The following is a 12,968-nucleotide window of genomic DNA, read 5'->3' as shown; positions in this document are numbered from 1 at the left end:
CCTATACTCGCTCCAAACTCCTCAGCTGTTTGTACAGTAGTCACTGAGGAGCTTCGACCAAGTCCAGGGGCAGGAGCTGTGGCTGAGCGCCTGTCCGGCTGCCCTGGACACTCCCTTCCTGGAGGAAAACAGCACGATGAAATGGTCTACAGGACAATGCATGTGGGACGGCCTGCATGAGCTCCGGTCTTGAGCTGCACCTGGCAAGTCACCCCCCAGCTGCCTTAAGGTTATTTACAATGTTCCGAATGATGTTTTATGCTCTTGAGTAAAAAGAATCTTGCGGCAAAGGGCTGTATGGCTTGTAGTGCTGCAGCTGTTACAGCATTGAGCCCGAGAGCAGAGGGCTGCTGCAGTTCAGCACTGAGATCAACACTAAAGAGCTATATGAAAGAATATAAACAGCAGGACCCTGTCAATGCAGTGAAAAATTGAGGGCCTACCTGCTGTCCTTGTGCAACCCCAGAGTCGGTTTTGCTTGCCTTCCCCCCCCAAGCCATATAAAAGTCTGGTTTCAGAGCAGAGCAGCGAGCCCCTCGCACACAGTCCCCACCTGGTCATCGGCGAGCGTCTCTCCTCGTCACCCGGAGCTGTGCGTCTGAAGCCAGAGGAGAGGGGCACGATGTCAAAACTGCCTGCAAAGAGGAACCAGAGAGTAACTGATCGGCGCTGCACTTCCTCGTCTGCCACCAGCGGAACAATGCACCTTCTCTCTGCACAGCGCTGGAAAGAGGAAGCACGCCGCTGGCTGTGTCTCCGCCAGAAGCCACATTGCTCTGCATCCTGGTGTAAATAGTGGGCCTCTGCCCCGCAGCGCTGGGGCTGTTTCATGACCGATCTAGTCACTCTCTCTCCTGTCCAAAGCTAATGTGAAACCGTTCTACAGCAGCCCCAGATGTGCACAGACGTGTCCTTCAAATTCTACACCAACTCTTTTGGGAACTGAGCCTTTCAGTCACCTATGTCTGCCCAAACAGACATGCTTACACATGGGCCATAAGCCACCTGTAATTTATACTATATGAGACTTAATACCTGATGATTTAGGTTTTAGATGCTGTCAATTTTTTAAATTTTCAAATCGTTACCCCCTTGTCTGACGTCTGTTGGAGTGTGTTCAGTGTGAGAGTCTGGTTTCAATCTGAAATCTAGCCCGAGCAGTGACAGTAGCCAGCAATCCCTGCCCTGCTCCTAGTGCAGACTAAATCCTGCCCTCAGTGCCTTATACCAATCCCTGACTGAAGCAAAGACCTACCCCACACCTGGCTAACCTGAGGAGGGAAAGCAACTGGTCAGTCTCTCACAGCTGTGCCTTATCACAACCGTTATGGAACTGAGCTCTATATATCTAATTCAAATGCCCCTTTTTGCACTTGTCTCGAGCAACCCTCCCCAGCCCATCTCCACCTTGCTGCTCCCCCTGGGCTCGCTCCCTCTGAATGGGGTTCGAGTCTCCTCGTCCTGTGGCCAGCAGGCTGCCCAGTAATCAAGCGGGTGAAGACAAACATTCACAAAGCATCTAATCCTGAATGTTGTTGTCCCTTGTGAAACCACATTTAGGTCGAACCCCTCCCTGACATCCTCATTCTCCAGTATCAAGAAGCACGGGATAACCTCTGTGTGAATTAAAAGTCAGTTGTGTTTTCTCTGAGTAAGATAAGATCACTTTATTGGCCATATACTATTTCTTGCATTAGGAATTTGCCTTTTCGCAGACCCCAGCTTGCTCTCCATGAGACACACAGACAGGGAGAGAAGCTGGGGGTCAGAGCACAGGGTCAGCCGTTTATACGGCGCCCCTGGAGCAGCTGGGGTTAAGGGCCTTGCTCAAGGGCCTTGACAGGATCCCAGCCTGCCCTGCAAGCTGTACAACAGGGCTCAGCCACAGCTGTTTCTGCTTGTTTTCATTGTGACATGTCATTGATTTATCTTCCCAATTAGACGACACTCGAGTTGTGTGTTTATAGATAGATTTTTTTCTCAAAACATATCATCCAAAAACAGTGGTCCATATCTCCGGTCCTCTAGAAAGTGTCCTCACTAGTGGCAGCATCAATCGGATCTCACCGATCCTCACAGATCCTCTGTGCTGTTGCCGGATGGGCTGGGAGAAGGGCACTCAGCCCATCCGGGTACTTGGCCCACAGATCTCTTCCAGCTGTGCCTGGACAGACGCCGGGGGTACCAGCTCCAAGCAATGTGCCTGGCTAGCTCGTTCCACACTCCCACTTACCCCTCTGGGGGAAGAAATGCCCCCCTCTTCTCGAAATCAAACGCACATCCAGAGAGTTGCACCCTCTGGTTTGTGTTGCACTGATCCTGCTGAAGAAAGGATTTTGAACATGTCTCAGGTCCCCACGTCATCTCAAGGCTAAAAAGGTTCAGCAGTGCAGGACACTCCCTTCCACCCAAGGGTCGTCTCTGGACGGATCTCCAAGCAGCAATATTAGTCCTCTAACATGTCGACCATAATTGCACACAATATTACACAGTAAATGAAGCCTTACTAATGTCTTATAGCTCTAACATAACATCCCTTGATTTAATTCTGCATTTGTAACTCTATATCCCATCATTGTTTTTCATTGCTTCCCTACATTGTCTAGAAAATGTAAAAGCTGTCACCTTAATCTTTTTCATACATGGCCTCTTCTAGCTGGGAGTTTCCCGAGCGAGAGGCTTCGGCTGTACGACACACTTCTGTTGATCCGCTATCATACTGATGGTTATGCAGTGTAAGAACTACAACTCAAACGGATAACCCAGGAGATCTGGTGCTGATGTGAGCAAATCTTATCAACCTCCGCTGCCTGAAGTTAACCTTGAAACTAATTTAACATTTTTAATAAAACATTTTACATGTAGAAAGCCACGGTCTTAGAAACTGAGAATCACAGTTTTGATTGATCGAGCGAGTTCATTGTTTTCCCACTTACACAAACGTTTTTAAAACTGTGAATTTCCGTGGAAAGTTTAACATCATTTGCATTGCAGGAACAAGACCACTTCCTACTAAACAATATCGGGAACAATAGTCTTTTGTCTCCAGTTGCTTGCCTGGGGTTCCTTCACTCAAACGCACCTGCTAACACGCCGTGATCACGCCTGCGCAGTCTGGGCCGCCACCACTGACAGGTAATGCGAAGAGGACACCGCTAGGGGGCAGAGTGCGACCATTCAGCGTGCCGACCGCTCTGCACTCCTCACCCGTGTTAACAAGGCAGGAAGGCAATGTCTGTTCAGCTGAGGAGTAATGCGCGAAACGGGTTGGGGGAATTGATTGTGTATTTTACTAATTACATGCCGTTCTGCTGTATGCACCCCCCTCCCGTATTGAAATAATACAAAATAACTGTAAATCTCCTGATAAAAAAAAACACTTATTTTCTCCCAGAGTTAAATAAAGTGGACAACATCCGATGCAGATCTCATCTTGAGAACTACTAAACCTTCTCGCATTCGAAAGTTTCCTCTGGCGCAAGCCTGCTCAATTATGTCCAGCACCAGTTTTCCGACACACCACGAATGTTGTTACCTTCTCCGTCAGGCGGCGCTCGATCACTACGCGTAGATGAGATAAAACGGTGGGCTTCGCGGTTCTGGAAAGTTTTTTTTTGTTTCTATTTTGGGTTAAAGTTAAAAAAAATGATACCGTAAATGTTACGGGGATGAATTATTAACCACCCAATTTGGGGAACAATGACTTCAAAACCGAGTGAGCCGCCTGTGTTCTCCAAACGCGTGTAGTTTTTTTTTAGCTCTTATTGGACTTTGAAGAACTGCAGGGGAACCGGGTATCAGGAGGTCTGTTCCCGAAAGGCAGGGGTTGGTGTCGCACTAGGAAAGGACCAGCGGAGCCATCGCTGAGCCCCACCGACTCACCTGTACCTCAGTACCCGCACAGGTATGTAACCTGGGGATTCTCTGAGCCAAAACGAGCTCTTAACCGGTACCACGACTAAGGCACAGAACAGTGAAATAGAAGCGCATGTTAAGGATCTTAACTGTCAGAAAATTAGTATAAATATATTGTTCTGATTTCCCAGTGTCGTCAGGAAATGTAATCGTTTTATTTACCTCTTATCTGGGTGAGAACAAATGTACAGCTTGATAACTTAATTGACCATCGTGAATCTGCAAACCAATTTTCCTTCAAGGTACCGTTTTAAGAGCTTTATGCGAAAATAATCACGTAAAAAAATATTTTCCATTTTGCATATTTTGCGTGTTAATGACGTTTTTCTGGGAGCGTTCCGGGAGTTCTCACACGGGTTGCTGATGAGGCATTTCTGTTTTTATTAGATTAACAAAATTAAGAAAACGAGTAACATCAAGTAACAAAATTAAGAAAACAAGTCTTATCAAGTAACAAAACACAACCACACACGCACGCACATTGGACGGTTTTTTTTATTTCAAATCAAATACCCAAATAAAGATCCAGGTAGAAAACAAAAAGGTGCTCGTTAACGTTCGTGCAACGCAATACTGAAACGTACAAACCGCAGTGAACACGACACATGAACTCGGGGTCTTAGTCGGAAAGAAGGGCAGGTCACGCCGTAAGCCTAAATCCTGCTCCCGTGCATCGCAGGCGGCTTCAAAACACCAAGAAAGACGTTTCTATTTACAGCATTTGGAGTTCAATTATCCCCCCCAAGGAACTGTATAGATGCATGAAATGAACGCGCTTTTAAAATTCAAGCGCCGAGCACAGCACAAGCGTGGCGCATGCGGCCGTCTCACGGCGTGGCGGAGTGGAGACGAGCAGACACGACCTCTGAAGGGCAGGAAGTCTTCTCGTCGAGCCCCGCAGCGCGCCGAGACGGGAACGGGATCGTTTACAGGCGCAGACTGGCCCCGTCGTGCGGAGAAGCCGTCGGCTCAATCTCCCTCCCTCGGACCGTCCCGCCTGCGCCCTGTGCGAGGGTCCCGCAGCGACGTGCCCCTTCCTCCTGAAGGCGCTGGGGGGAGGGGGCAGGTGGGCTGGGGTTGGAGATGGGCTGGGTGGGGCGGGGTGAGGTTCGGAGGCAGGACCAGAGTCACTTCCTCGGCCCGTTCCCGTGACAACCCCGTGAGCTCCGCCCCCCCCCCCAGGCCGCTAGGACACGGCGCAGCTGTTGGTCTTGCTCATGGGCGGCCGGGGGCCGGCGCCCGCGGGGAGGGTCTCGCGGCGCCGCCACAGCGCGGGGCTCAGGCGGCTGGGCAGCCGGGCCTGCTGCAGCAGCTCCCGGAACACCTCCAGCACGTTCTCGTTCTCCTTGGCCGAGGCCTCCAGGAAGCGGCTGTTCCAGTCCAGCTCCACGGTGGACAGCACGTCGCCGCTGGACACCCGCCGCCCGTCCTCGCGGTCCGCCTTGTTGCCCACGACGACGATGGGCGCGGACTTGTCCTCCTTGACCTCCAGGATCTCGTCCCGCAGGCTCCTGACGGCCTCCAGGGACTCGGGGTCATCGATGGCGTACACCAGGGCGCAGGCGTCGCTGCTCTGGATGGAGAGCTTCCTCATGGCCGGGAAGGAGTAGCTGCCGCTGGTGTCCATGATCTCGATGGTGACCTTGGCTCCGCCGACCTCGTACTCCTTGCTGTGGAGCTCCTCCACCGTGCGCCGGTACTTGGTCTCGAAGGTGTCCTGCAGGAAGCGCCGGATCAGCGCGGTCTTGCCCACGCCGGCCGCCCCCAGGAACACCAGCCGCACCTGGGTCTTCTCCTTCTCGTCCAGAGACATCGCCCGGCCCGGGCTGGGCTGTGACCCTGGCACCCGCCGGTGCTTCTGTCTTCTCGATCGGAGCTCTCCGGAGCCCTGCAGACTCCTTGGCTAAACGCCAGCCCTCCTCAAGTTCTCTTGCCGAGCGGGAGTAGCCGTGCGATGCAGAAGGTAGTGGTCACAGCAGCCCTTCCCACTCTGGCTGTTGAATCTCGCAGCAGCAGCAACAGTCGTTGTGCGAGAGGAGCAGTTTGGTGCCTCTCTGCCTGCATGCCTCCTATTTATCTGTGTTTTTGCCAGCTGAGGTTCCCGGGCTCCAGCCAACCAGCACGCCTCGAGCTGAAGGAGTGTGTCCTCCTGCGACCAATGACACGGCTTCATGCAAATTAGTTCTGGAATAAAATAGAAAAGGGGAGGAGATGGGGAGGAGGAGGACAGTGGTCCAAACCGTCTGGAGTCTCAGAGCATCACCACCAGAATACATTGCAGCTGCAGCTAGCTGTGCAACTCTGTCTGCAGTAGAGGGAAAAGCAAGCAGCTTCTTTAGTTGTTGCACCACAGGCAAATCCGAAATGCAAAGAAATTGAGGCAGGATTAGATATCACCCTGCACCACAGTGCGCCTTTCCACCTTCCTGTAGATAGTGTATTCCTGTAGATAATGACCACAGGACTGTATCATGAATGCTAGAAGCGACTGGTTCTATGGTTTGAAGAGAGAAAGCATTTTTCTTCCTCATTTGTTGAGATGTTTGTGCACAGAACCTTTCTGTGTTGGGAAGCAAATACAATCAGGTGAACTCTTATTCATGATTGTCTTGCGGCTCATGTTTGTCTGCATTTATGCATAGAAATGCTTTTTTCAGTGAAGATCACAAAATTGCCCCATTCTATTTAGCAATGTTTCTGTAAATCTCTAACGTCTGCACTGAGCTGTGAAATGTCACTTATGTTTCCACTCTGCTGTTCTGTTTAAGCGTGCATCTTTCATGATGGAGCTGCTGAGCCTCAGCCCTGCTGGGTGACCCCTGACCTCTGCTGCTGTTGTGCCCTGCGGGCGTGGCCAGTGTGCGCCAGGCTGGTGAAGACTGCAGAGCTCCTCAGGGGTTCTTAGGCCAGGAAGAGGTGATATTAATATTGAATACATGATAAAAACAAAATTGAAAGGTTACATTAGGTTCAGCAGTTTTGAAGTTAGCAAGCATATGTTATTGTTTTGCTTGTCTGCAGGGAAATCTCTCTCCCTCCCTTCTTCACACTGTCAGACCCTGCAGTGTGAGAATTTAGACTTATTTGTGATGCTCTGCTTGCATCTGTGCTCCAGTGACCTTGTACACAAGAGGAATATTGTTGAATTGGCTGGTGTGTCACACAGTTCTGAGGTCAATTAACTCATAGACCTGCGCATATATGAAAAAGCTGATTGCATGCTGAAGCTGATAGCCTGGCTTCCTTCTTTGGATCAATTAGATGCTTGCAGACGGCTTGACTCTCCTTCCCTGTTTTATAACTCTTCTTGTGTTCTTAGGCTGCAAGTGTGAGCGAGTTATTTAGCACGCCTTGCTTGCATGAGTACTGGTGGTTAACTGGGACCTTATCCTGCTGTTACTGGAAAGGTCAGATGGAGTCAGCTTCAACTCCACAGCTTGGCAGCTCATTCCAGATGTCCCATTTGCCAGGTGCCTTTGTTTCTCTGTTGGATTACTCCTGTCAGCATGTTTACTACAGTCACCAAGCCCCTTTCTCACGTGTTTGTACTCACAGCCCGGCCCCGGAGGTCAGACGAGGTCTGTGCCCTGTGCCCTGAAGCAGTAAGTGGACGTGTTTTTCCGTGTGGCGGCTCTGCAGAGGGCTCTAAACGGTTGGTTCCAGAGTCCTGCGCGCGTGTCCCCGAGGGCCTGCGATGCTGTCACATCGAGTTAAGAGCGCTGGCAGAGGAGCGGACGGGGCTCCGGTGAAGCGTTCCTCCCGAGGACGTCCTGTGTGATCAGCGTCAGGCGGCGGCGGCGGAGGGGGGGCAGCTGACAAGCTGTGCTGTCCTGCTCCGGGGAGCAGGGAGCTGCTCCGACACCCCCAGCCCTGTCCATTCACACACTGCGGGGCGCGGCACGTCAATCTCGGCTGCTCCCCGCTCCCTCTGTCCCGCTGTAGCACAGAGCAAAGATTGGAACCCAAACAATAAACAAACGTCTTGTTTTTTTTACTTTCTGTCACTCTTTTTTTGCTTTCGGTGAGTTTAATCCATCGCCTGTGCTCGGACGGGAGGAAGAGCAGAGCCTGCAGAAGGCTCTGTAGCCGAAACGTTGTTTCGATCCTTAACAGTTTTCCAGTGTGGAATTAACCTTCGCTTGCTCCTGTGCAGCCAGTCACACACGACTTCCTTGAGCTGGTGCCTAAACGGGCTTCTCTGGCTCTTAATGCAGCCAGAGCACTGAGAAAACAGTCCACGTACGTGCAGATTTTGATCACTGGCGTTCTTTGAGTGGATTGGAGTGTTATTCCTTCAAGGCTTTGCCTGTGCAGTGGGGAAACAGGGTGTTGAAAGATGAGGGGGGACAGCTGACAAGCTGTGCTGTCCTGCTCCGGGGAGCTGGGAGCTGCTCCGACACCCCCAGCCCCGTCCATTCACACACTGCGGGCCGCGGCACGTCAATCTCGGCTGCTCCCCGCTCCCTCTGTCCCGCTTCTCCTGCAGGGGCTGGGCTGAGCGTAGGCGCCCCTGCAGGCCTCCAATAATAATAATAATAATAATTATAATTCCTTACACTTACATAGCGCTTTTCTGGACACGGCACTCAAATGGACTCCACTCCACTCAAACTGCAGTGCCCTTCTGAACACCCGTGAGGGCCCGCTGGTGTTCGAGCAGCTCCTCCCCAGCAGGCTCCCCTGACGGAGGGCGCCGAGCTGTGTGAGGACCGTTGTGTCTTAGGCTGCGCTACAAAGCCGACACCGGGGGCGAGAGCTTCCGAGGAGCACGAACCGGAACACCTGCAGCGCAACCTGCAGGGGAAGACTGCACAGAGCAGACAGCTCCCTGACACGGACTGCTGGGGGGTGCTGCGACACTCGCTAAAGAGATTTGGAAGCATTAAATGGAGTTAGCGAACTGCGCCGTGGTTTACAGCTGCACGGCCCCTGTGATTTTAAGGAAACGTGTGGAAATCTGTGAAGTGTGTTAAGCCCTTGAGAATCCTGGAGCCTTATTTCTCCTGAGGGTTCAGGAACATGCATACATCATGCATCTTTTGTATTATTGTTAGCATTATTATTGTTGTTCTTGTTTTTTTTCAGCTTTTGGCCGTTCAGTTATTCCCCTCTATGATGAAGAGTAAATCTGACAAATGGAGGGAGTTGAGACTTATTTCACTGCCCCGAACTCAAGGAGCTGGAGCCTGTCGCTGAAACTGGATCCTCTTGCTTTCAGATATCATGTCATGGGGGCCGTGATTTTATTTATTTTTTTTATACTTGAGGCGATCCTATAAATAGAGAGCTTGGCGCAGCTCTGTGCCCGTGCTGCAGGGGGCGCTGTTGTACGAGGCTCCGAGACGGCCTTGGGCTCATGTCGGGGACGAGAGTGACGGCGGTTTCATGACTCCGCGGGTGGGGGGGGTCTGTCTGCAATCCGACTCCTCCAGCGATACACAAGAGGAAGGCTTCATCTTGAAGCGCTGAAGGTGCCGGGGCAGTTCTGCACATCGTCCAATTTGCCCCACTGCTCTCTAGATGCCGTCCGTAGAAGAGAGTCAGCCCTTTCTTATCCTCGGAGCGAAGTACCCCTGCTGCTTGTCTTTCTCCTTGTTATGACTACTCCTTCAGAGGAGTGTGTGCTTGTACAGCACCTCTCCTATATATAAAATATGTAAAATGTGGCAAATTCCAGGTAAACGCACTGCAAAATTGCTTTGTACTATAGAAATATCATTACTCGATATGTATAGATGCGGATGCACAACACCATCTTGTAGCTTGTACAACATCCTGCCTCTCCCTGTGTCTCGGCACTTCTTTCTCTATCGGTGTCTCTCACGGTTGCTCACACACACACACAAGTGAAAGCTCTGTTTACACACAGAAGACGTGAATGTGCACCACCGTAGACTGACATCGTCACGTCCTGGTTCCCAATACCGTTGAGACACATAAATTCTTATGGAGAAACATGTTGCACTTAATGTCCTTTGGGAAACATTTACGTCCTCCTGATTCCCATTAATCCCAATTTCCATTATTTCTCAGGGGGACATAATTCCCCCACTTAACGTCGATTTTCTTAACGTCCCTGTTTTACGGTTCCCATTAAGGAGGATCCACGGGGAGCTCCCTGCATATTGAATACGATGTACTGGCACCGATGATAATCACCATTACCATCGTCCCCAGTGGAGCTCTGGCAGCTGGAAGGAGAGTCAGCAGCCAGTGTCTTGTGGCTGCTAAGCACCTGTGGAGGTAAGAAATAAATGCCTTCAGGGCCTCCCGAGTACATCAGCCGCTAATGCTGAGCACCATGGTCGCGGGTTCGAGCCCAGGTCGCCTCGGTGACTGACTGTGACTGGGGAATCCCTATTCATAGTAGTCAATTAATCAATTATAACCTCGTTATTTTCTAAATTAGGCGTATACAGGATTTTTCTAAAGGTGTGTTACAGCTGGCATTCGTTTAATTAAAGGTGTGGTTACAATCCAGCCTCAGAGCCGGGTAGAAGTATTACAGTTGTTCAGCCTATGATGTGACTGGAACAAAACCCAGGAGACTGCAGGCCCTCCAGAGGATGACGATTCGCTCTCCTCTATGACTGCCACTGTGGGACCTGTGTGGTGCTCTGTGACTGCAGGCCTTGCGGTGGCGAACTGAGAGATGAAGACAGTCAGGGCCTGGGCTGGGAGTCTGGAGCAAGCTGGTGGGGGGGGAGGGGGTTTAAGTGCAGAGCCAGGACACGGAACAGATGGTCAGACGGCGACGCTCAAACATAATGATCCGAACGACTCGGGGTTTCCCAGCATGTTTGGGGCTTTTATGGAAGTCACAGGCACATAGATTGGAACCCAAACAATAAACAAACGTCTTGTTTTTTTACTTTCTGTCACTCACTTTTTTGCTTTCGGTGAGTTTAATCCATCGCCTGTGCTCGGACGGGAGGAAGAGCAGGGCCTGCAGAAGGCTCTGTAGCTGAAACGTTGTGTCGATCCTTAACAGTTTTCCAGTGTGGAATTAACCTTCGCTTGCTCCTGTGCAGCCAGTCACACACGACTTCCTTGAGCTGGTGCCTAAACGGGCTTCTCAGGCTCTTAATGCAGCCAGAGCTATGAGAAAACAGTCCACGTACGTGCAGATTTTGATCACTGGCGTTCTTTGAGTGGATTGGAGTGTTATTCCTTCAAGGCTTTGCCCATGCAGTGGGGAAACAGGGTGTTGAAAGATGAGGCTTCTCTCTCTGTGATGTCCAGGGCACATGGCTCAGCCGGTTCACATGGGCTCTGACAGTAAGAAGTCAGGCTGGTTGTGATGGAATTACCTTTTTTAGCTTTTTATTCTGTCTTCTCCTTTGTTGTTTTTTTTTTTTTACGTGCAATGAAATGTGATTAAAAAGCTGCTAGCTAAAATCTTTTGACCATTTACCAGGAGGGGGAGGGCTTAATTTAATCACAGACCACGATCTTAGCGGAGGATCAGAAATTATGTTCTAACTACACACACGGAGTGGATGTCTTGAAGGTACTTCTGGGACTGCAGAGCTTGCTGGAGCCATTTCTGGTGTGTGCAGCAAACAGATGCAATTTCCTGATGAGACAAACCCCTTCACTTCATTCTGACTGAGGGAGTATCCAGGTGACAGCTGTTGCCATCTGCACACATGATCAGTTTCCACCCAGCTGAAATAATATGAATGTCACCTCAATATAATATAAAGGGGTTAGCTCAGACCTCATCACACACCTCGGACAGCTCACAGCCCTTACCCTCCAGGCACAGACTGTGTATGTGTGAGCACAAGCCATTTAACGACACCTATTGCAGCCACAAGCTGCACATCTGCAGCAGTGTCGAGGGCGTTTAGGTCCGAGGACTCGATTCCAGAGCAGCAAGATCTGTTTTTAGATTGTCACCAAAATCAAGAGCATTACTAGTGCATGGTACAATCTCAACATCCCTTAATTTAAATTCCATTCATCGATATGGAGTTCATGGAGTGCTTCCCCACACGTCACACTGCGATCAACACAGCAGTCCTGTGTCTCATTTTTCTCCGGGAGTCTCTTTCCTTCCTGTGGGCCGCGATTCTGTGCTTCGCCTCTTGACTCTCCCAGCCTTCTGAGAAGCTCTCAGAAAGCTGCTTTTTTTATTTAGTCGGCCTGCTGATCTGTGTTATTTGGTCGGATGCATTGACACAGTTTTCCGTGTGTCTGGTGATTTTATGTTCCCGAACTAACGAATTAATTGCAAGAGATGTGCTTGAGTCCCACTCGGCTGCCTAGCTTTGTTTTGTAAGTGTGCGTGTGTGTCACAGGAGTGCTCTCTGTGTTGGTGAATTGTTTAATTTGCCCTACATTGCTGCCCTACATACAGTATTACTCTTTTCTTCCCTGATCCATGAACAGCTCATTTAATTATAGGCATGGTAAGATAACAAGCCTTTGGCTTTGTGTTAGTGACCCTTATAAACTCGGACTCAACAGGACGGAGCTGGATTCTCCTGTGTCTGCGCACTGAACAGTGATGTAAGAGAAACTAGCCTACCCTAACGCCTCAAACGGTCACAACTTTTTTTTCCGCCTTCTAGCTTGCGCGTCAACACGCCATTGACGTGACTCAGTCGGATTTCATACCACCTAATTACAGCTCAAGTTAAATTATTCATTTGAAATATAGTTGACCCAAAAAAACCCACCCGCATATGTCACCCTGCCCCTCGCAGCCCACTATAAGGAGAGACATGCAACAAAAACATGCAAAACGCCGCGGTCAGCAAGGTGAAGAGACGAGTGGCCATGAGCAGCTCGGAGGTGCACAGCTTTTTTTAACACGTGTTTTACATTTGAACGCTTGCGTAAATAATTCAAGTGACGCTCTCGCCGAACTAAGCATGGCCAAATTGGGTACCTACCAGATTTTGAGTTGTCAGCTCAGGTAAAAGCAAGTGCAGCGCCTGCCGATAGATCCCCGGCTCGGATCCAGGCTGTTGTCGGTAAAGGTGGCGTCTGACCTCCAGCTGACCTTACGGCAACCGCTGCGTGCCCTCTGACCTTTGTGTGACCTC

The 12,968-nt window shown here is 50.4% G+C and overlaps 1 protein-coding gene and 1 long non-coding RNA gene across 4 annotated transcripts; one reads left to right on the top strand and one right to left on the bottom strand.

Moving 5' to 3' along the window:
• The first annotated feature begins 3,694 nt into the window (after nt 1–3,694).
• Nucleotides 3,695–7,907, top strand: LOC138241288 (uncharacterized). Of its 3 annotated transcripts, none has more exons than XR_011190518.1 (3): nt 3,695–3,904; nt 6,684–6,831; nt 7,235–7,907. It is a non-coding gene; the product is annotated as an uncharacterized lncRNA (long non-coding RNA). The 3 variants fall into 3 exon arrangements; XR_011190517.1 differs by lacking the exon at nt 3,695–3,904 and adding an exon at nt 6,096–6,501; XR_011190516.1 differs by lacking the exon at nt 3,695–3,904 and having other exon boundaries at nt 6,096–6,831.
• Nucleotides 4,393–12,898, bottom strand: rasd4 (rasd family member 4). Its single transcript, XM_015355947.2, has 2 exons — nt 12,816–12,898; nt 4,393–6,099 (listed from the first exon to the last, which is right to left on the bottom strand). The coding sequence occupies exon 2, from the start codon at nt 5,726–5,728 to the stop codon at nt 5,102–5,104; it is 627 nt and encodes a 208-aa protein (XP_015211433.1). The 5' UTR covers nt 5,729–6,099; nt 12,816–12,898; the 3' UTR covers nt 4,393–5,101.
• Between the last annotated feature and the right edge of the window lie 70 nt (nt 12,899–12,968).

This window comes from Lepisosteus oculatus, chromosome 9 (genome assembly GCF_040954835.1).
Source record: "Lepisosteus oculatus isolate fLepOcu1 chromosome 9, fLepOcu1.hap2, whole genome shotgun sequence".
NCBI classification, from domain to species: Eukaryota; Metazoa; Chordata; class Actinopteri; order Semionotiformes; family Lepisosteidae; genus Lepisosteus; species Lepisosteus oculatus.
The sequence above is the reverse complement of the archived record's forward strand: the minus strand, read 5'-3'. Positions and strand labels throughout refer to the sequence as shown.

Coding starts and splice junctions, on each gene's coding strand:
- rasd4 (XM_015355947.2), bottom strand. CDS start 5,728: ATGTCTCTGGACGAGAAGGAGAAGACCCAGGTGCGGCTGGTGTTCCTG.